Consider the following 19,998-nt stretch of genomic DNA (forward strand, 5'->3'; position numbering starts at 1 on the left):
TGGTAATGTTAGCGTGGCCAGCTCAACATTACCGCTTGCCAGTACATACGAGCTTGATGTTTTATTTCCATGCGAGCGAAGCGAGCTAATGGTGGAAAAGAACCATTATACAATGGCAAGGAGAATTCTGAGACCGGGGGATCATTCAGACCGTCACACCGGTCCTTGCACCAGTCACATTCAACTCCTGTTAGGGTTACATAATTGCTGATAGTTAAGAGCCCCTGTTACCCTAGATTATGAAGCATTTATGTTGTCCCATCCATATACATTCTTACCTCCCTGTTAAGTTTGTATTTGGTTGGGACACATCTTGTAAATTTGCAATAAATACTACTTTAATGATAATAATGAAAGGTTAGTTAGGGAACATGTTATAATGCACAGGTCGCTAAAGCTGCGGCCAAGTTGCTCAATCGTAAAATTGCTTCCAAACACATTTGTACCTTAACCTTTCATCATTAACAGGATGAATAAAATGAGAGCTGTAATTATATTTTATATTCTAATATTAAAAACAAATAGCAAATGTTTAGAATATATAACCATACTTTTTCTATTCAAACAAGTAACTTAATGACTGAAGCACCATTTATTAGTGGTTTTCTGACATACTGTGTGGAAGGAGTCTCTTGTGTCTTGTGGTATGACGACAAAAGGATCAAAAACAGGAATTTTATAGATACTGTATGTGAGTTATAATATCCTAACTAATATTGCGCCGTTGTATAATGAAACCCTTAGCTTCCCCTAAGACTAAGTCTCAACCCTGAGCTTTCTTCTCCATAAAGAAAGTAGATTTAATAAGTACTTTGTACTGTAATAGAAATGTTTATGTCTGCCCTAACCAATTACATAAAACCCCTGGATATCTTGCTATAAGGTACAGGGGTAGTTTGTTGCAGGTTGGGTACATCCTATTATTTCTTTAACCCTTTTACCCCCAGGCTCTTTGGAAATTTCCAACCCTTAACCCCCGAGGGGTTATTTTTCCCCCAGCACATTTTGCAGTATATATTTTTTAAATTGCTCTAACAGCCTTAATTTTTGTCATAGAGAGGTCATTTTGGTCTCATTCTCTTGGAAAATATGGAAAAAAAATTTTTATAGCATTTTTTTGCAAGGACGTACCGGTACGTCCATGGGGGTAAAGGGATGGGTTTTGTGAAACGTACCAGTACGTCCTTTTTGGGGGTAAAAGGGTTAATAGTTAGAGTAGATTAGGTTAGGGTAAGGTAAGGTAGGTCAGGTTGGTTAGAAAATTTGTACTTATTTTGTGAACTGTGACCTAACTTCTTACAAACGCTCCACTCGTTTCCCCCTATCAATTATGTCAATTAAGTGGTAAAAAAATGGATCATTGAGCCACTACCAACTCAATTTTGTGCATAGTCCATTCATTACAATGAGAAGTTAATACAGACATTATTGATTAAAATAAAAAAAACCTACTATTTAGGATATTTATAAATTTTTTCCTGTTTTGAATCTATCATGATCTTACCTGTCCAATGTGTTGGGTTGTCGCATTTGTAACGGCAACCCCATGCAGTTTTTCTGTTTTATGTTTGTTTAGTTTGTTTAGATTTTTCTTCTCTGGCTTTCCACAATTTTTAAATGATATTGTATTCAGAGACCGGTATGTTTTTTCATTGCGTGTCACAAACAGTAGTAAACTTTTTATGCTGTCGTCTTACTTTTCTAGGTGTGGACCGTCTAGTAAAATGCACTCATTTCTTATGATAATTTTTTTTTGCAGTTTAATAAGAAATTTATCAGTTTCTACTTCCTCTTCATATAATTTTCTTTTTTGTATGTGCATTTTCAAATTTCTTCATTCACTGCAGATCTATAGTCCATTTCTTTTAGCGATTCGTATTTGCACCGACTTGCAACGGTGCCCTTTTAGCTCGGAAAAGTTTCCTAGTCGCTGATTGGTTAGAATTATCTTGTCCAACCAATCAGCGATCAGGAAACTTTTCCGAGCTAAAAGGGCACTGCTGCGAGTCGGTGCAAATATGACTCGCTAAAAGAAATGGACTATAGTGTGTTCGTGCTCTTAAAAAGTATATTAATGCTATACTGTATCTTGTCCATCTGCATAAAGCATTTCTTCTTTATATGTCTTTTCCATTTAGAGTAAAGTTGCAGCATGCATTTCTTTTGCATACCTTTCTCATCTTTTTTAGTCAATGCTTTTATATTTTATCTAGATCTTTAACATTTAGGAGGCTTGGGATATTTAAGCTCAGAAATTGAAGATTTTGTCTAGATACTTTTGCCCATCTCATATGGTGTTTTTTAAATATATCGAGAAATAGTTATTTCACCAATGCATTTTTGTTGTCTTTCATTATATATCTCGCATAGCTGAGTTTTGTTTAAATATCTTTAGTGTTGGGTCGACTTCTCTTTAATGCACTGATTGGTGTGTACTTTTGAACTCTTTAATATTTGTCTGTAAGTTTTCCCCTAGCTCTTATTGCTTGCATATCTTCTCTTTACTTAGATGGATGGAGGATGGCTTGTATGCGAAAGAAACTAATACTGTAATTTTAAATTGTATTTTTCCTAACTGTACAACCCTGAGTCATGTTATCCCAGATCGCTACCAAAAGACATAGTGGGTGGAAGCATGGTGCAACCATACATTGTTCCCACGCTCACCCGGTTTTCATCAGTATGGGTGGATCAAAAGTGTGTCAAGAGCTTATTGCATTAAAATGACTTGGGTTTGTATTGTTAGGGAAAATAAAAATTATCTTTGGAATCTGTTGTATTTCTGGGAAAAATTGCATGTATGAAATTTGATAAGAATACTTTATATGTGTGTGTGCTTTTTTAACAATGGCATTAATTTTTTTACTTTATTATTGCAGAAATAAGAGAACAATGGTTCAGTTTTTTAACAGTGGCATTAATTTTCTTACTTTATTATTGCAGACAGCAGAAGAAAATGGTTCGTTTTGCACGTGCCGAAGGGTCCAAGGGCTCAAACAAGCGAGTGCTAGAAGATGCAACCCCTTGGTCAGAAATGGTTGCACAAATGAAAAAGAATAAACCTGCCGACTCTATAGAGGACATTGGTATCGAGAAAGAAGAAGAAAAAAAAATTGTTGAAGAAAGTAATTTTTTAAACAGATTTCAAAATATGCCAGAGAGACCTGAATCTGAGGATGAAGAGGATAAAGAAGATACTGCTGTTAAGGAAGAGCCAGTTGCAAGGTCAAAGAAAAAGAAACAAGTATTTGAAGATTCTAGAATGGTCACTGAAAATGGCCAGAAGTTTCATGTTGCAGAGAATGGCAAAAAGAGACAATGGTTTGAGCTTCCTTATGAAGAAAATGATAAAATGACTCGATATGAAGGTTTTTGGGTCAAATGTGAGATGGTGAAAAAACTCAATGAACTCAGATCGACATTAAGTGAAACCTTGGATGCAGACGGAGTAAGTACAGTTTTGTTTTTTATGGGAAAATACATTAAATATGTTTATGATGGATTAGAGTTTTTTATCGATCATCGAGTCCTTAATTGATTCTACAAGTCAAGCTAATTTCAAATCAAAGTTTTATGAATAGAACTTACCTGGCAGTTATATATATATAGCTGAGTCTCCGACTGCGGCAGAATTTAATCGAAAATCGCGGCAACCGCCTTGTGGTGGTTGTGTGGTTAGATGGTTAACAACCCTTACAGGGTGGTACCTGGAACCATTCCCGTTTTCTGTTCCTCAGATTATCTCTGCCGGCCGGATCGACAACATCGTTGGTCCGCCTTTCAGAGTTTTTCGGATCGCTTTCCCTTCATTGCCTTTTTGGACTTCGTTTTTGGTGAAGTACACTGTGTTGGGATTTGGCAATCGTGTTGTTTTTGTTTTTTTGTCTTTTTTCCTTTATTATCATGAGTGAGAAAATTCAGTATCGTGTTTGTGCGAATGATATTTGCAAGGTGAGGTTGCCGAAAATTTCGGTTGACCCTCACACTATCTGTATGGGTTGCAGGGGGTTTGAATGTGCTTAGGTAATAAGTGCAAGGAATGCGAGGTTTTAAGTGATGATGATTGGTTAGCTATGAAGCGCTATGTGTGCAAACTTGAGATTGATAGAGTTAGAAGAGCTAAATCAAAGTCAAAGTCTGCTAGTGAGCCGAGCTTAGATTTATCTATTGACCCTTTGCTTGTAACCCCTTTGGAAGGTATTCCTTCCCCAAATGTAGTGACTCCTGCCCCTTCTACAGGATCTGTGCCTACGGATGACCCTGGGTATGCTGAATTGGAGGCCATTAAAGCACAGTTGGAGGCCTTTAAAGGTAAGGGAGTAGGTGAAATTAGTGCTTGTGAAAGTGCAGTGGAGGTGGCGACTGATCGAATCTGTCATACCCCTAGGTCTAGACCTCTACCAAGCTCCCAGGACCAAGGGAGAAGGTACGTCGAAAGCCGAAATGGGGTGAGAGGTGCTTATCCTCGGTCAGTCGTCGCCTCAGACAGTCCTGTTGCGATCTCCCAGGCTGCTCTTGACCGCCGTAGGAAAGGCGTGTCGGATTCGTTTGTGTCTTCGCCTGATCGTTCTCCCAGACGTAATCGGCGTTACGAATCAAGACCAATGAAGAGAGGGTGGAACCGGGACGTTCAGTCTCGCTCTCCCTCTCCCGGTTCGAGTAGCAGAGACCCTGATCCTTCGGAAGACGATTTCTATGTTCTTGTTAAAAGGGCGAAACAGAGAGTCCTTAGCCCAGTTAATCCTGCTAGACTCCCTGCTTCTTCTGCCAGCGCTCCCAGTCAAGCCGTACGACAACTGCCGTCTTCGGCACCGCGAGAGTCAGCGGAGGTTGCTAAAGCTTTCATGGCTGTTATGCAGGAACAACTTTCATCGTTAGTTCAAGCTTTCAGCCACCCTTCTCAGTCCGTCAGACGTAAGGACGTCTCTTTGCCTGTTAAGAGATCTTCTTCTAAGAGAGATTTTATTATCTCTCCCAAGAAACCTCTGCGCACTTCGTCGGCCGTACGACAACGCACATCCTCTTCATCGGCACGCTGCCAGGAATTTCCTTCCCCCCTCTCCCGGCGCCAGGACGATACTGCCTCTCGTTCTCGGCGCCGTGACGATTCCGTTTCCCTTTCGAAACCCCTGAACGTTACTGCCTCGTTTCTTAGGAAACAGGATGAATGCAGTCTGCATTTTCAAGGCGACGGCAGCCTGCATCTTCAGGACGCTTCCGTTTCTCGTCATCGTGACGATACTGCCTCTCGTCATCGTGACGATACCGCTTCTCGTCATCGTGACGATACCGCTTCTCGCCGACTGGATGTTAGCGGCGCTCAGTGCCAGGATTCAAACAGCTCTCGCTGCCAGACTGCTGGCAGCCCAACTCTTCGGGATGTTATCCTTGAGCAGGACCTCGAAGATATTTCGGAAGAGGAAGAAAAACCTGCCGACTCTTCTAGCGATTATAAGGTTCTTTCTCGCTCTCTTTTGGAACTTTATGGGGAGGAATTTCAACCTTCGGCCCCTAGTTCTCCTCAGTCTCAATTTACCAGGAAGAAAGCTACTAAGTCTTCGGCCTTCATCAAAATGAAACTTTCAATTTCGGCCAGGAAAGCTCTCGCTAAAGTGGATTATTGGATGAAGGAACGGAGACAAGCTGTCAAGACCACCTTTTCTTTTCCACCGTCTCGGCTCGCTTCCAAGGCCGGTATGTGGTATGAGACAGGGGAACCTTTGGGGTTAGGAGTGCCTTCCTCCTCCCAAGGTGACTTCTCGGCTCTTGTGGACTCGGCAAGAAGGCATACTTTAAACTCTGCCAAGGTGATGTGGTCCATGTCGGAGCTTGATCACCTCGTCAAGGGAATTTTCAGGGTTTTCGAGGTTTTCAGCTTCCTGGACTGGTCTCTCGGGACTCTGGCCAGGAAGTCTGAACTCCTGGAGGACACGAAGGACCTGACGAGTATCATGTCCTGCATGGACAAAGCTCTAAGGGATGGAGCTAATGAATTGGCTTCCCTTTTCTCAGCAGGGGTCTTGAAGAAGAGGGCCCTTTTGTGCTCCTTCACCTCTAGATCTGTGACTGTTGCCCAGAAGTCGGAGCTACTTTACGCCCCTTTTTCACGTCATCTTTTTCCTGAAGCTCTGGTCAGAGATATCTCCCTTTCTCTGGCTCAGAAGGCTACTCAGGACCTTTTGTCTCGGTCGGCTAGAAAGACCTTACCTGTTGCTCCTGCTCCTCTGAAGAAGGAGGAGAAGAAGTTTCAACAGCCCTTTTGGGGCAGGATCTCCTCGAGAGCGGATTTTAGGGGGAGAAGACAAGAGTCAGGGCCAAGGACCAGCAGGGGTGCGTTTAGGCCCCGGTCCAAAAAATGAGATGGAAGTCCTCCAGACACCAGTAGGGGCAAGACTGTCTCGTTTTTGGCAGTCTTGGAAAAGGAGAGGGGCGGACACCTGGTCCCTCTCAGTCGTCAAGGAAGGTTACAAGATCCCCTTTTTAAAGAAACCACCTCTTTCAGACTCTCCCCTAGCCTTAGTGGCTCAGTACACCGACGCGGGGAAACGAGAGGCTCTTCTGGAGCTAGTCGACCAGATGTTGGTCAAGGGAGCAATAGAGCCAGTTCAAGACCTCGCCTCCCCAGGCTTTTACAATCGCCTGTTTCTGGTTCCCAAGAACTCGGGTGGATGGAGACCAGTCCTAGATGTCAGCTCTCTGAACGCCTTCGTGGAGAAAACAAAGTTCTCCATGGAGACGACTCAGTCAGTGCTGGCTGCATTTCGTCCAGGAGACTGGATGGTTTCTCTCGACCTGCAGGACGCTTATTTTCACGTCCCCATTCATCCGTCTTCGAAGAGATATCTGAGGTTTGTGTTCCAGGGCAAGTGCTTCCAGTTCAGGGCACTTTGCTTCGGTCTCAGCACAGCTCCCCAAGTTTTCACCAGACTAATGGCGAATGTGGCAGGCTGGTTACACCAGGAGGGGATAAGGGTCTCCTTCTATCTAGACGACTGGCTGATCCGGTCACAGTCGAAAGAGAAATGTCTGGAGGACCTAATGAAAACTTATACGATCACTCAGGACCTGGGACTCATCGTCAACTGGGGGAAGTCTCAGACCGAGCCGAATCAGATTATTCTCTATTTGAGGATAGTTCTGAATTCAGTTCTTTTTCAGGCTTCTCCCTCCTTCTCCCTCCCAAGAGAGGCAGAACAGGTGCCTGGACAAAGTCAAAGACTTTTTGAGGAAGCAGGAATGCTCAGCGAAGGAGTGGATGAGTCTGCTGGGAACTCTATCCTCCCTGGAGCAGTTTGTCCCTTTGGGGAGACTGCACCTAAGGCCTCTGCAACACTTCCTCGCAAAGGTTTAGAACAGAAAGATCCAGGAGGACACTTTTTCTTTTCCCATTCCGACAGAGATCAAGGATCTTTTAATGTGGTGGCTGGACCCAGCTCTGTTGGGAAAAGGGATCTCCTTGTTCAAGAAGAACCCCGACCTAGTGTTATTCTCAGACGCGTCCGAGTCAGGCTTGGGAAGGGAGTCAGGTCAGTTGGCATATCAACAGGAAGGAATTGATGGCCATTTTGTTAGGGCTCAAGGCCTTCAAGACCTCGGTGTCGGGAAAGACTGTGGAGATCAATTCCGACAACACCACAGCTCTCGCGTACATAAGGAAACAAGGGGGAACTCACTCCCTCTCTCTCTTCTCAACTGCGAGAGAGCTTCTCCTCTGGGCGAACGAGAACGAGACCCAGCTGTTGACAAGGTTTGTTCAAGGGCAGAGAAACATCAGGGCAGACATGCTTAACAGGAGGGGACAGGTCCTTCCTACAGAGTGGACTCTCAACCCGCATGTCTGTCGAAGCCTCTGGAAGTTGTGGGGCCGACCAGTAATAGACCTTTTCGCCTCCGGTCTAAACAAGAGGATCCCCAATTACTGCTCCCTAGTCCCGGACGAGGAAGCTGTTGCAGTGGACGCCTTCTTGATGGATTGGACGGGGCTGGACATGTATGCCTTTCCCCCGTTCAAGATCATCAATCTGGTTGTCAGGAAGTTCGCTCTCCTTGATTCAGGACGAATGATCCTAGTGGCTCCATTCTGGCCTGCGAGGGAATGGTTCACCGAAGTGGTAGGGTTGCTGATGGACTTTCCAAGAAGACTCCCGGCAAGTCCAGATCTTCTCAGACAACCCCACTTCGATAGATTTCACCAAAACCCCCTCGCTCTCAATCTGACTGCCTTCAGACTGTCGAGAAGCTCGTTAGATCTCGAGGCTTTTCGGCGCAAGCGGCGAAAGCTATTGCCAGGGCAAGGAGGATCTCTTCACAAAGAGTCTACCAGTCAAAGTGGGAGACCTTTAGAGCTTGGTGCAGGAGGCGCAAGGTTTCCTCGTCCTCTACCTCTCTAACCCAGATTGCAGACTTTCTTTTGTACCTCAGGCAGGATGCTAAGCTGGCTGTATCTACCATTAAAGGATACAGGAGCATGCTCTCAACCGTCTATAGGCATAGAGGCTTAGAGTTATCTCAGAATAAGGACTCGCAGGACCTCATTAGGTCTTTTGAGACAACGAAGCAGGTGCACTTAAGACCCCCTTCTTGGAACCTGGATGTGGTGCTTAAGTTTTTGTGCTCCAGGAAGTTTGAGCATATCTCGCAAGCTTCTCTGCGAGATGTGACTAAGAAAACCCTCTTCCTTTTGTCTCTAGCGACTGCCAGGAGGATCAGCGAGGTCCAGGCAATCGAGAAGCGTGTAGGCTTCACCCTAAATGGAGCGGTTTGTTCCTTGAGGTTCGACTTTCTCGCCAAGAATGAGAACCTTTCGAAACCCTGGCCTAGGACTTTTGAAGTCCCTAACCTCACGAATCTAGTAGGTCAGGAACAGGAAAGCCTCCTCTGCCCGGTTAGGGCTCTCAAGGCTTATTTGGCCCACACTAAGAGCGTGAGGGGTGCTTCCAACTCCTTATGGTGTTCGGTGAAGGATCCTCAAAAACTCCTGTCAAAGAACGCTTTGTCCTTTTTTCCTGAGGGAAACTATTAGGGAAGCCCACCTCTTTTGTGAGGAAGAAAACTTCGCCCTGTTAAAAGTACGGGCTCACGAAGTAAGGGCCATTGCTGCTTCGCTGGCATACCGGAAAAATATGTCAGTTAAGCAGATCATGGACGCAACGTTCTGGAGGAGCAACTCTGTCTTCGCTTCTCATTACCTCAGAGAGGTAAGAGTGGACTATGACAAGTGTTATACCTTGGGCCCATACGTAGCTGCGGCTTCTGTATTAGGCAAAGGAGTTACTACCCCCACTCAACCTTAGTTTATGTTCTTGTATATGGGTTTGTGTTTTTTATGGTTGTCTGAGGTCCTCGTCCTGTGGTACGGTTCCCTCAGTCCAGATAGATAGTTTATATCTATTTCTGCAAGGTTAGATGGTTAGCTTTAGTAAGGTTGCAGGTTTTTTATATGGGAAGGTAGTTTTCTGAAGTCTAGTCAAGTTGTTGGTCCTACCCTTTTGACAGACTCGATTGAGTTGTTTGCAGCGTAGCAGGTCTACTCCTGGCTGAACACTCCTAAGGGAAAGCGACTCTAAAGGCAGTTACCTTTGAAGTCAGCTACCTTAGCAGGTAAGGAATCAAGGTGTTTGTTCTCCTACAACTCTTTGTTTGTTTCCCCAACTATGTTTTTATGTCTGTTTCCCTCCTCCAAATGTGTGAATCAGCTATATATATATAACTGCCAGGTAAGTTCTATTCATAAAAATGGAGTTTTTATGATAAAACAAAGTTTTATGAATACTTACCTGGCAGTTATATATATATTTTAAAGCCCACCCACCTCCCCTCAGGAGACAGGTCGGGCAAAGATAATCTGAGGAACAGAAAACGGGAATGGTTCCAGGTACCACCCTGTAAGGGTTGTTAACCATCTAACCACACAACCACCACAAGGCGGTTGCCGCGATTTTCGATTAAATTCTGCCGCAGTCGGAGACTCAGCTATATATATATAACTGCCAGGTAAGTATTCATAAAACTTTGTTTTATCATAAAAACTCCATGTTTATATGCTATGATACTTAATACATTTTCTGTTAATGATGTGCTCCTATTTTTTACATGAATTTATAGTTGTTCCGTAACCGAAATACAAACCACGCTATTTACAAAGGGTTTACTTTTAGCGCAGCTGAAATGACGAGCCAATAGTTTTTAACGAGGGTTAATTACCCCCGCGCTAGTTAGCGGGGGGTGGGGAAGGGTAGCTTGCTACCCCTCCCCCCTCCACACACCGGTGACTTGCTTCACTTCACTTTTGGCTCGGCGGTGATCAGACGTGTCTGTTCATCGCCTTCGCTGACAGCCTTTAATTTTCTTCTTTTTCTTTACAGCTTGTGTGATTGGTTGGAAGTTGACCTTCAGTTATTTTCTTTTATTTAATATGCGGACATGCCCTGGAGTTGCCGGCCGTCCTTGTGGGACTTTCATGTCGGACGTGAGTACGGATCCTCACACCCTCTGCCCTCAATGTCGGGGCCGACGGTGCGACCAGGATAACATGTGCCGTGAGTGTAGGGAGTGGTCTGCCTCCCAGTGGGAGAGGTTTGGCCGTCGGCGTAAGAAGAAGTCCAAGAGAGACCGTTCTCCTCCGGGGTTAGCCTTGAAGGAGGAAGGTTCTCGGGACTCTTCTTCCGCCGCCCAAACCTCCTCCGAAGCTCCCCCTCGTCCGCCTCCTAAGGAGAGTCGTCCGAGTGGGAGCGCAGGCCCTTGTTCTGTTTCCCTACCTTCGGTGGGGGGAGAGGGCGTCGCCTCCCATAGCGAGGCGGTTCCCCCTCCTCCTCCGGGGGAGGTTATTGATAATAATTCTTTATCCAGTGATGATCTGTTGCAGATTTGGTCGTCCCTGGGGCTTAAGGGCTTGCCCTCCAGGGTCGCTCTTATTGACCTTGTCTCGTTGGGGGCCGCTGTTAAACAGTCGCCGGTGGTAGCGGAGGTAGACCCTCTGTCTATTGTCGACGTCGTGGTGACAGAGGCCTCCGACGTGGCTGGGCCTTCCGACGCAGGTGCTGTTGCTGGTGATGGTGCTCTAGGCTCTCCTCCTCCTTCCGTGCATCCTTCGAAGGGGGAAGTGAGTCCTTCGGTCTCGACTGCTGCCCAGCTTCCTTCTGAGGGAAGTGTTTTGAAGGAGACTCCCCTTCGGAGGACCGATGGTCCCGACGATCTCCCCCGAGGCCGCCTCCGCCGTAAGGCTCACCGCCCTCTACGCCACAAGGGCCTCCCTTCCCCTTACAGGGGGACTAAGAGGCGCCTTTTTGGGTCTTCGTCCTCCGGGGGGGACTCTCCTCGTCAGCCTCAACCGACTACTCCGCCCTCCTTGAACCTCTCTGCGGACCGCTCTCCATCTCCTGCCGGATCTTCGCCTTCTGGAGAACTCGTCACCCGACGGGCAACGGTCCCTTCGGGGCTAAGGGATTCTTCCCTTACGCGAGCAGGGCCAGCGCACAAGCGCTCTCCTGCTCGCCAGCGATCTCCTGCTCGTCGACGATCTCCTGCTCGCCAGCGATCTCCTGCTCGTCGACGATCTCCTGCTCGCCAAGACTCTCCTGCTCGCCGACGCTCACCTGCTCGTCGGCTCTCTCCTGAGGTTCGCCCCCCTCGCCAGCGCTCTCCTGCTCGTCAGCTCTCTTCCGAGCGTCAGCGCTCATTTGAGGACCATCGCCCTGCGGTCTCTGACCACCCTTTAGTTCCTGCTGAACTCCCTGCTCACCATCGTGTGTCAGAAACACATGTTCGCCAACGCGCCAGCGATCTTCCCGTTCCTGCTCGTGAACCTATCCTCTCACAGGACACGCGTCGACCTTCTGCTCGCCAGCGATCACCAGCTCGCCAGCGATCACCAGCTCGCCAGCGATCACCAGCTCGCCAGCGATCACCAGCTCGCCAGCGATCACCAGCTCGCCAGCGATCACCAGTTCGCCAGCGATCACCTTCACATGCTGCCCGCCATCGCACGAACCTGCCTGATCGCCCGCTTACGCATGCTGCTCCTCATCGCAATACCCTGAACGATCGCCCTCCTGCGGATGCTGATCACCATCGCACAACCCTGCACGATCGCCCGCTTTCGCATGCTGCTCGCCATCGCACAACCCTGCACGATCGCCCGCTTTCGCATGCTGCTCCTCATCGCAATACCCTGAACGATCGCCCTCCTGCGGATGCTGATCACCATCGCACCCTTTCACGCGATCATTCACCTGCGCATGCTGCTCGCCATCGCACAACCCTGCACGATCGCCCGCTTTCGCATGCTGCTCCTCATCGCACAACCCTGAACGATCGCCTTCCTGCGGATGCTGATCACCATCGCACCCTTTCACGCGATCATTCACCTGCGCATGCTGCTCGCCATCGCACAACCCTGAACGATCGCCCGCTTACGCATGCTGCTCCTCATCGCTCAACCCTGAATGATCGCCCTCTTGCGCGCAATCATTCACCTTCACATGCTGCTCGCCATCGCTTACCATCACGTGATCATTATCGCCAGCGATCTTCTTCACCTACGCGGCAGCACGATCCCTCGCCGTCGCGCCATCGCTTGCGTTCGTCGCCTCGGACACGTGTTCCTTTACCTGCCCACCCTCACGCCCACTCGCCTGCGCGCCCGCGCGATCGCTCGCCTGCGCGCCCGCGCGATCGCTCGCCTGCGCGCCCGCGCGATCGCTCGCCTGCGCGCCCGCGCGATCGCTCGCCTGCGCGCCCGCGCGACCGCTCGCCTGCGCGCCCGCGCGACCGCTCGCCTGTACGCCCGCGCAACCATTCGCCTTTGCGCGACCGTTCACCCTCGCGCGACCATAGTTCGCGGCGAATTCCACAGCCGGTGGTAGCAGCAGGGACGCGTGCTCCTAGACGGCACTCGGGATCACCTCCATCCAAGCACAGGTTGGTATTGCAGGACGAGGACAGGTCATTACAACATTCTTCCCCACCTTCTTTTCAGGCAGGTACCGTCGTGTCCACTCCAAAGGATCGCCCGATCCCTTTCACCTTAGCGAGGATTTCGGACTCTGTGTCCTTTGAGCAGCAGACTTGGTTTGGTCCGCTGGCACGGGCGTTAGTGAGGGTTATGAAACCAGCACTCGCCGGCCAGGGTGACAAACCAGCGGCTGTCTCTCCTTCGCTGAAGAGAAAGAGAGGAGTGGACTTCGTGGTGACTTCCCCCAGGGCGAAGTTGGTTCCCAAGAGGTCGGTCTCGAGGGTTCCCTCTCCTGCACGAGTACTCTCTCCTTCTCCCGTGGACGAGGCCTTTCCGTCCTCAGGTGAGTCCAGTGGACCGGTAGTCTTCCCCCCGGCACCAGGGGGGGAGACTTCGCTTCAGGCAGGAGAATTGTCTCGTGAGGAAGGGGCCCCTCGAACCTCGTTGTTGGGATCCTGTATCCCTCCTAGGAGGGAGCCCAAGGATTCCAAGACCATCCCTAAATCCTCTGCAAGGATTCGACAGGAACCCATGACTACCCAGGGGAATGTCCACGTATCACCCCAGGAAGAGATTCCTGGGGCAGGAGACTTAGCTGCCAGCCCACAGGGAGGAGAACAGCAAGAGTCCGAACATGCCTTCTGGCAGGTCCTAAGCCTGATAAGGCAACTTAACAGTCTTACGGATCCAGTCATCCCCCCCCGTGAAGGCAAAGACACAATTCTGGATGAAGTGTTCGACGTTCGGAAGGCCCCTAAGACCAGTGCAGCTCTGCCCTGGTCTCGGGGGCTGAAGAGTGCCAGAGCTAGGGCCAATGCTCAGCTCGCACTTCTTGCCTCCTCCAGTCGTTCCACTGCCGGGAACAAACTCATCCCTCCTCCTCGCCTTCAGCAGAGGAGGTATTTCGAGATCCTGGGTGAGCACAACCTCGCTCTTCCGCTCCATCACTCTGTGGAGGAGCTGGCGAAGGGAGTTCCCTTGGAGAAACTCTCTGCCCGGCAGGTGTCGTTCTCGGCGGCAGAGATCCTTAACCACGAGAAGGTCGCTAAGTGTGCCATGCAGGCCACTTCGTGGCTGGACTTCTGGTTAGGATCTCTGGGCATCCTATTGCGATCTGAGGACTTGTCCAAGGAGACCAATAGGAAGGCCCTAGAGACCTTCTTGCTCTCGGGCACCCGCTCCATCGAGTTCTTGGCGCACCAGGTTACCACCCTGTGGGCCAACTCGGTGTTGAAGCGTCGCGATGCTGTGTCCGAGAGATTCCATCCGAAGGTCCCCGCCGTAGATGTGTGTAGGCTCCGACATGCCTCCCTCCTGGGGGAGAGCCTGTTTGAGCCTCAAGACTTGGAGCGAACGGCTGAGAGGTGGAGGAAATCCAGCACGGACTCCCTCCTCCACAGGGCCCTTACAACTCGGCCCTATAAGCCTCCAGCCCCGCCACAACAGCAGCAACAGCCTCGTAAGGCTCCAAAACAGGCACCGGCAGCTAAGAAAGTGGTGTCTAAGCCCCAGCCCTTTCCAGCCAAGGTCAAGAGGGGTGGTAAGTCCTCCAGGGGAGGCAAGACTTCTAGGGGTGGCGGCCGCGGCCGCAAGCCCTAGGGGTGGCAGTCCCCCTGCGTGTCCACCTGTGGGGGGATGCCTTCAGCGTTGCGTCCGCAGGTGGCAACATCTCGGGGCCGATGCTTGGACGATCTCGGTGATCGGCCAAGGTTATCGCGTCCCGTTCACGTCATCTCAACCTCCCCTGACAGCGAATCCAGTGTCGTTGAGCTCCTATGCCATGGGATCGGCAAAGGGGCTGGCCCTTCAGGCCGAAGTCAAGACCATGTTCGAGAAGGGTGCTCTCCAGGAGGTCGTGGACGGCTCTCCAGGCTTCTTCAGTCGACTCTTTCTTGTAAAGAAGGCTACTGGAGACTGGAGACCCGTCATCGATCTCTCGGCTCTGAACAGGTTTGTCAAACAAACCCGGTTCAGCATGGAGACAGCAGACACAGTCAGACTTGCGGTGAGACCACAAGACTTCATGTGTACACTGGATCTAAAGGACGCGTACTTCCAGATCCCAATCCATCCGTCTTCCAGGAAGTACCTGAGATTCTGCCTAGACAACAAGATCTACCAGTTCAAGGTGCTGTGTTTCGGTCTCTCCACAGCTCCTCAGGTGTTCACCAGAGTGTTCACCCTGATTTCGACTTGGGCGCACAGGAACGGCATTCGTCTCCTTCGTTACCTAGACGATTGGCTGATCCTAGCAGACTCGGAGTCGACCCTTCTTCGACACCGAGACAGGCTTCTAGATCTTTGCCAGGATCTGGGGATCGTGGTAAACCTCGAGAAGTCCTCTCTGCAGCCGTCCCAGCGACTGGTTTATCTAGGCATGCTAATAGACACCAATCTCCACAAAGCCTTTCCATCAGACGACCGGATAGCAAGGCTGAGGAGGGTGGCGGAACCTTTCCTCAGGCGAAAAGAACTCCCCGCCCAATCGTGGTTGCGTCTCTTGGGCCACCTATCCTCCCTGGCCCGTCTGGTTCCAAACAGCCGCCTCAGGATGAGATCCCTTCAATGGCGGCTCAAGTCCCGGTGGAATCAAGGATCCGATTCCCCGGACACTCTGATCCCAATGGGGTCTCTGGAACAGACGGACTTGCGGTGGTGGCTGGCCGACGAGAACCTGCGAAAGGGAGTGAGTCTTCTCGTCCTTCCCCCGGAATTGACTCTGTTTTCGGACGCGTCAAAAGAAGGGTGGGGGGCGCACGTTCTGAACCAGAGGGCCTCAGGCCTTTGGTCAGAATCAGAAAAGTGCCTACACATCAACCTGCTAGAATTGAAGGCCGTCTTTCTGGCCCTTCAACAGTTCCAACGGTTCCTGGCGGGTCACTCCGTGGTGGTGATGAGCGACAACACCACGGTAGTGGCTTATATCAACAAGCAGGGAGGCACTTTTTCGCAACAGCTATCCCATCTTGCAGTAGAGACTCTGAGGTGGACCGAAACCCACTCGATAACACTATCAGCTCGCTTCATTCCTGGCAAGAGGAATGTGCTCGCCGACAGTCTGAGCAGGGCTTCGCAGATAGTGAGTACCGAGTGGTCTTTGGATCCTCAGATAGCCAACAAAGTCCTGACTTTGTGGGGTTCCCCGACGGTGGACTTGTTCGCGACAGCCTTGAACTTCAAGCTGCCCCTGTACTGCTCACCAGTCCCGGACCCCAAGGCACTCTGGCAAGATGCTTTCCAGCAACGGTGGGACAACATCGACGTGTACGCCTTCCCACCATTCTGTCTGATGAGAAGGGTGCTCAACAGGACCAGACTATCGGTCAACTGTTCCATGACTCTAGTAGCTCCGCTATGGCATCACGCGGAATGGTTTCCGGACCTTCTGCAACTCCTGACGGAACTCCCAAGGGAGCTTCCTCCACGACACGAGCTTCTCAGACAACCCCACTCCGGTGTCCCTCACAGGGCCGTAGCCTCGCTTCGGCTTCACGCCTGGAGACTATCCAGCGTCTCCTCGCGGAGAGAGGCTTTTCGCAACAGGTTGCGGAGAGAATGTCTCGGCACCTGCGAAGGTCCTCTGAGGGAGTCTACCAAGCGAAGTGGAGAGTCTTTTGTGGTTGGTGTCGTGGAAGGGGTATCTCTCCACTCGATGCCACTATTCCAGCAATAGCGGACTTCCTTGTGTATCTGCGAGAAGAAATGCGCCTTTCTGTCTCGGCAGTGAAAGGCTATCGCTCAGCCTTAAGCTTGGCCTTCAGATTGAAGGGCGTGGATATTTCTTCATCGCTAGAACTCTCTTTACTCATACGTAGCTATGAGCTTACCTGCCCCCAGTCGGAAGTGAGACCCCCTCCTTGGAACGTGGTTCGAGTTCTCAGGTCTCTCAAGAGACCTCCCTTCGAGCCATTACGCCAGGCCTCCGATCGCCACCTGTCTTGGAAGACGGCTTTCCTACTCGCCTTGGCCTCGGCCAAGCGAGTTAGTGAACTTCATGGTCTCTCGTACGACATCGCCCATTCAAGGGGATGGGGGGAGGTAACGTTCAGGTTCGTCCCTGAGTTTGTGGCCAAGACTCAGAATCCTGGAGTGCCGGATCCTCGGTTCGACTCTTTCAGGATCGCGAGTCTCCGTTCTGTAACAAACGACCCAGACCAGCTGCTACTATGCCCAGTGAGGTGTCTGAGGTACTACTTGAAGAGAACGGCTGCAGTCCGTCCTCATGTGCGAGCTTTGTTTGTGAGCACAGGCAGGACAAAGAGGAGGGTCACAAGGAACACCATCTCTGCTTGGATTCGTAGGGTTATCCACCATGCCCTGAATCCTGACCCTCCTCCGTCACGTCGCCCTCGGGCCCACGATGTCAGGGGTATTGCTACATCCCTGGCCTTCAAGAGAAACTTCTCTGTGACGCAGGTACTTCAAGCGGGGGTCTGGAAGCGTCAAACGACCTTCACAGCCCACTACCTGCAAGACGTGACCCACAGGAGCCTCGATACGTTCTCTATCGGCCCTGTGGTGGCTGCACAACAGCTGGTCTAACCTCAGGCTCCTTTTTGGACAAGTAGCAGTAGGTTGAGGGCGTTGTTACCCGGTCTTAGTCTGTGTGAATGAAAGAGTATGTCTGACCCTTACTTCTTTCTTCATTCTCCCCTCTCTTGGGGAAGCAGCATCCTGGTCCTCGCATAGCTGACCTCGACCTCTGCAGGTAACCCATGCTTCTTTGTGCTCCTAGTATTAAGCTTAATACTGTTGCGTCTCCCATACCCTGACGAGGTGGTATGGGGAACGTCCTATCCTAGAATTCCTATCTGAAGGTCTCAAGGTCAACTTCATAGGACGAGTCACACTCTCCTCCTCACACTACTTATGTAGGCCACTCGTTCCTAGCGATGCTAGGAACCTGTGAGGTACAGGGGCTCCCTCTCTCTAGTGCTGCTCACTAAGGGATCGAGCCCCCGGGCAAGCCGAAGTCAGTAAGGCTGGGGACTTTCCACCCTTCCTAAGGGGTAAGTCACCCTTTGTAAATAGCGTGGTTTGTATTTCGGTTACGGAACAAATGACAAATTCGAAGATAATTTGTATTTTTCCTAACCATACAAACCTTAGCTATTTACACATATGTGCCCGCCATCCCTGACCCCCAAGTCAAGTCCTACCTCTAAGTGAAGTGAAGCAAGTCACCGGTGTGTGGAGGGGGGAGGGGTAGCAAGCTACCCTTCCCCACCCCCCGCTAACTAGCGCGGGGGTAATTAACCCTCGTTAAAAACTATTGGCTCGTCATTTCAGCTGCGCTAAAAGTAAACCCTTTGTAAATAGCTAAGGTTTGTATGGTTAGGAAAAATACAAATTATCTTCGAATTTGTCATTTTTAGGTTGATTGGACTGAAAGTGAATTTTATTCTACATAAATACTAACTATTGTACCTTAACTGGAGTATTGTACTGTATGCTTTAAGCAAATCTGGATATGGCTGTTGAAGCTTTTAATGTGGTGGCGGTAGTTAGCTGGGGTGTGGTGGGTAAAATCTCTCTTCATGGCATCCTTATCAGACTTATAATCTTAAGCTTTTTCCTTTAGATTAAGGTTTTGGCAGATGCTCATGCTCAAGGAATATTGAGGAAGACGAAGGTGTTGCTGTTCTTTCCAATAATTGTAGCAGTTGGACAGTTGTCAGGACCAAAGTGCTTTGACATTTCCTGGGAAAGTAAACCCGCCAGTTGGCTATTGGGACTTCCTCCCTCCTCAATAGTCTGTGGATGGCTGCAGCTTACCGTCCACCCTCCAGATCACTACCACTATCTTGTTAAATTTTCAACAGCTGTATCCAGCTTTGCTGGTATTATTATTATTATTATTACTAACCAAGCTACAACCCTAGTTGGAAAAGCAAGATGCTATAAGCCCAGGGGCTCCAACAGGGAAAAATAGCCCAGTGAGGAAAGGAAATAAGGAAATAAATAAATGGAGAACAAATTAACAATAAATCATTCTAAAATAAGTAACAACGTCAAAACAGACATGTCATATATAAACTATTAACAACATCAAAAACAAATATGTCATAAATAAACTATAAAAAGACTCATGTCCACCTGGTCAACAAAAAAGCATTTGCTCCAATTTTGAGCGTACTCCAATTAAAGGATTCAGGTTTGTGTTGTTAGGAAAAATACTAATAACTTAAATTTTTTTTTCCAATTTAAGGTTAGGAAAAAAATGATGAAGGCCAAAAGGAAAGCTCACAAGGAATTAACAAGAGAGTTGATACTTGATCAAAAGAAAGCTGTGAAGGATGTCTCTGAAGGGGAAAGTGAACAAAAGCGTAAAGAAAAGGATACTGGAAAAGCTAACGTTGACAAAAGATTTATGCTTCAGAAAAATGGGGGTGACGAAGAAAAATTAGATCGCGTATTGTTTGATGGTTTTTGGGTCACAAAGGAAGGAGCTGCAAGGCTTACACAATTAAGAGGTCAGTTCTTGTTATTCAAATGGTTGTATGATTTCTCAAAATTATTTGATTTATTTAGAAGTTTTATATTTATAGGAGTAAAACAATGGCAAAATTACCTTACTTGTATACAGTAGTATTTTTCAAATGCTATATTAGTACTGTATAACAATGCACACTTTTATTAAATGTACAATTATAAAATATTTAAGTGCTTCTGATTCCTTTATAAGAAGATTAAGTCACTTGTATTTTTGCTAATGAAGTTGGCAGGAGCCTATGAAAACTAATATTTGTTGTTATAAAATTATGTTTGAAAATTACTAAGGAATAGAGGCATATTTGTTCTTACGCATATATAATTTGTTATAAGTGGAGAATATCTACAGTAGAGCTGGAATGACCATTTAAATCGTTAATGGGATAGTCAACGACAAGGGGGTGAGCCTGAACGAGTAGCCCCGCCCACTCTCTTGTCAAAGACTCTTCACGCTTGTCTGCAGTTACGAATACGGTTGTATTTTTGTGTCCCATCCAATGCTTTTCTTTTTCTCGCATTTTTTAGTTTGAATTGTTAATATTGGCCTTGATATA

General features: G+C 48.6%; 1 protein-coding gene across 2 annotated transcripts in view; it reads left to right on the top strand.

The window, feature by feature from the left end:
* Nucleotides 1–19,998, top strand: part of LOC137644152 (kinesin-like protein KIF21A) — a 34,933-nt gene that overhangs the window by 1,043 nt on the left and 13,892 nt on the right. For both annotated transcript variants that reach the window (XM_068377134.1, XM_068377135.1), the window contains exons 2-3: nt 2,944–3,448; nt 19,161–19,425. In XM_068377134.1, coding sequence (XP_068233235.1) covers nt 2,957–3,448; nt 19,161–19,425 — 757 coding nt within the window. In that variant the 5' untranslated portion in view covers nt 2,944–2,956. The remainder of the gene's footprint in view (nt 1–2,943; nt 3,449–19,160; nt 19,426–19,998) is intronic.

This window comes from Palaemon carinicauda, chromosome 7, assembly GCF_036898095.1.
Source record: "Palaemon carinicauda isolate YSFRI2023 chromosome 7, ASM3689809v2, whole genome shotgun sequence".
In the NCBI taxonomy this organism is placed as follows: domain Eukaryota; kingdom Metazoa; phylum Arthropoda; class Malacostraca; order Decapoda; family Palaemonidae; genus Palaemon; species Palaemon carinicauda.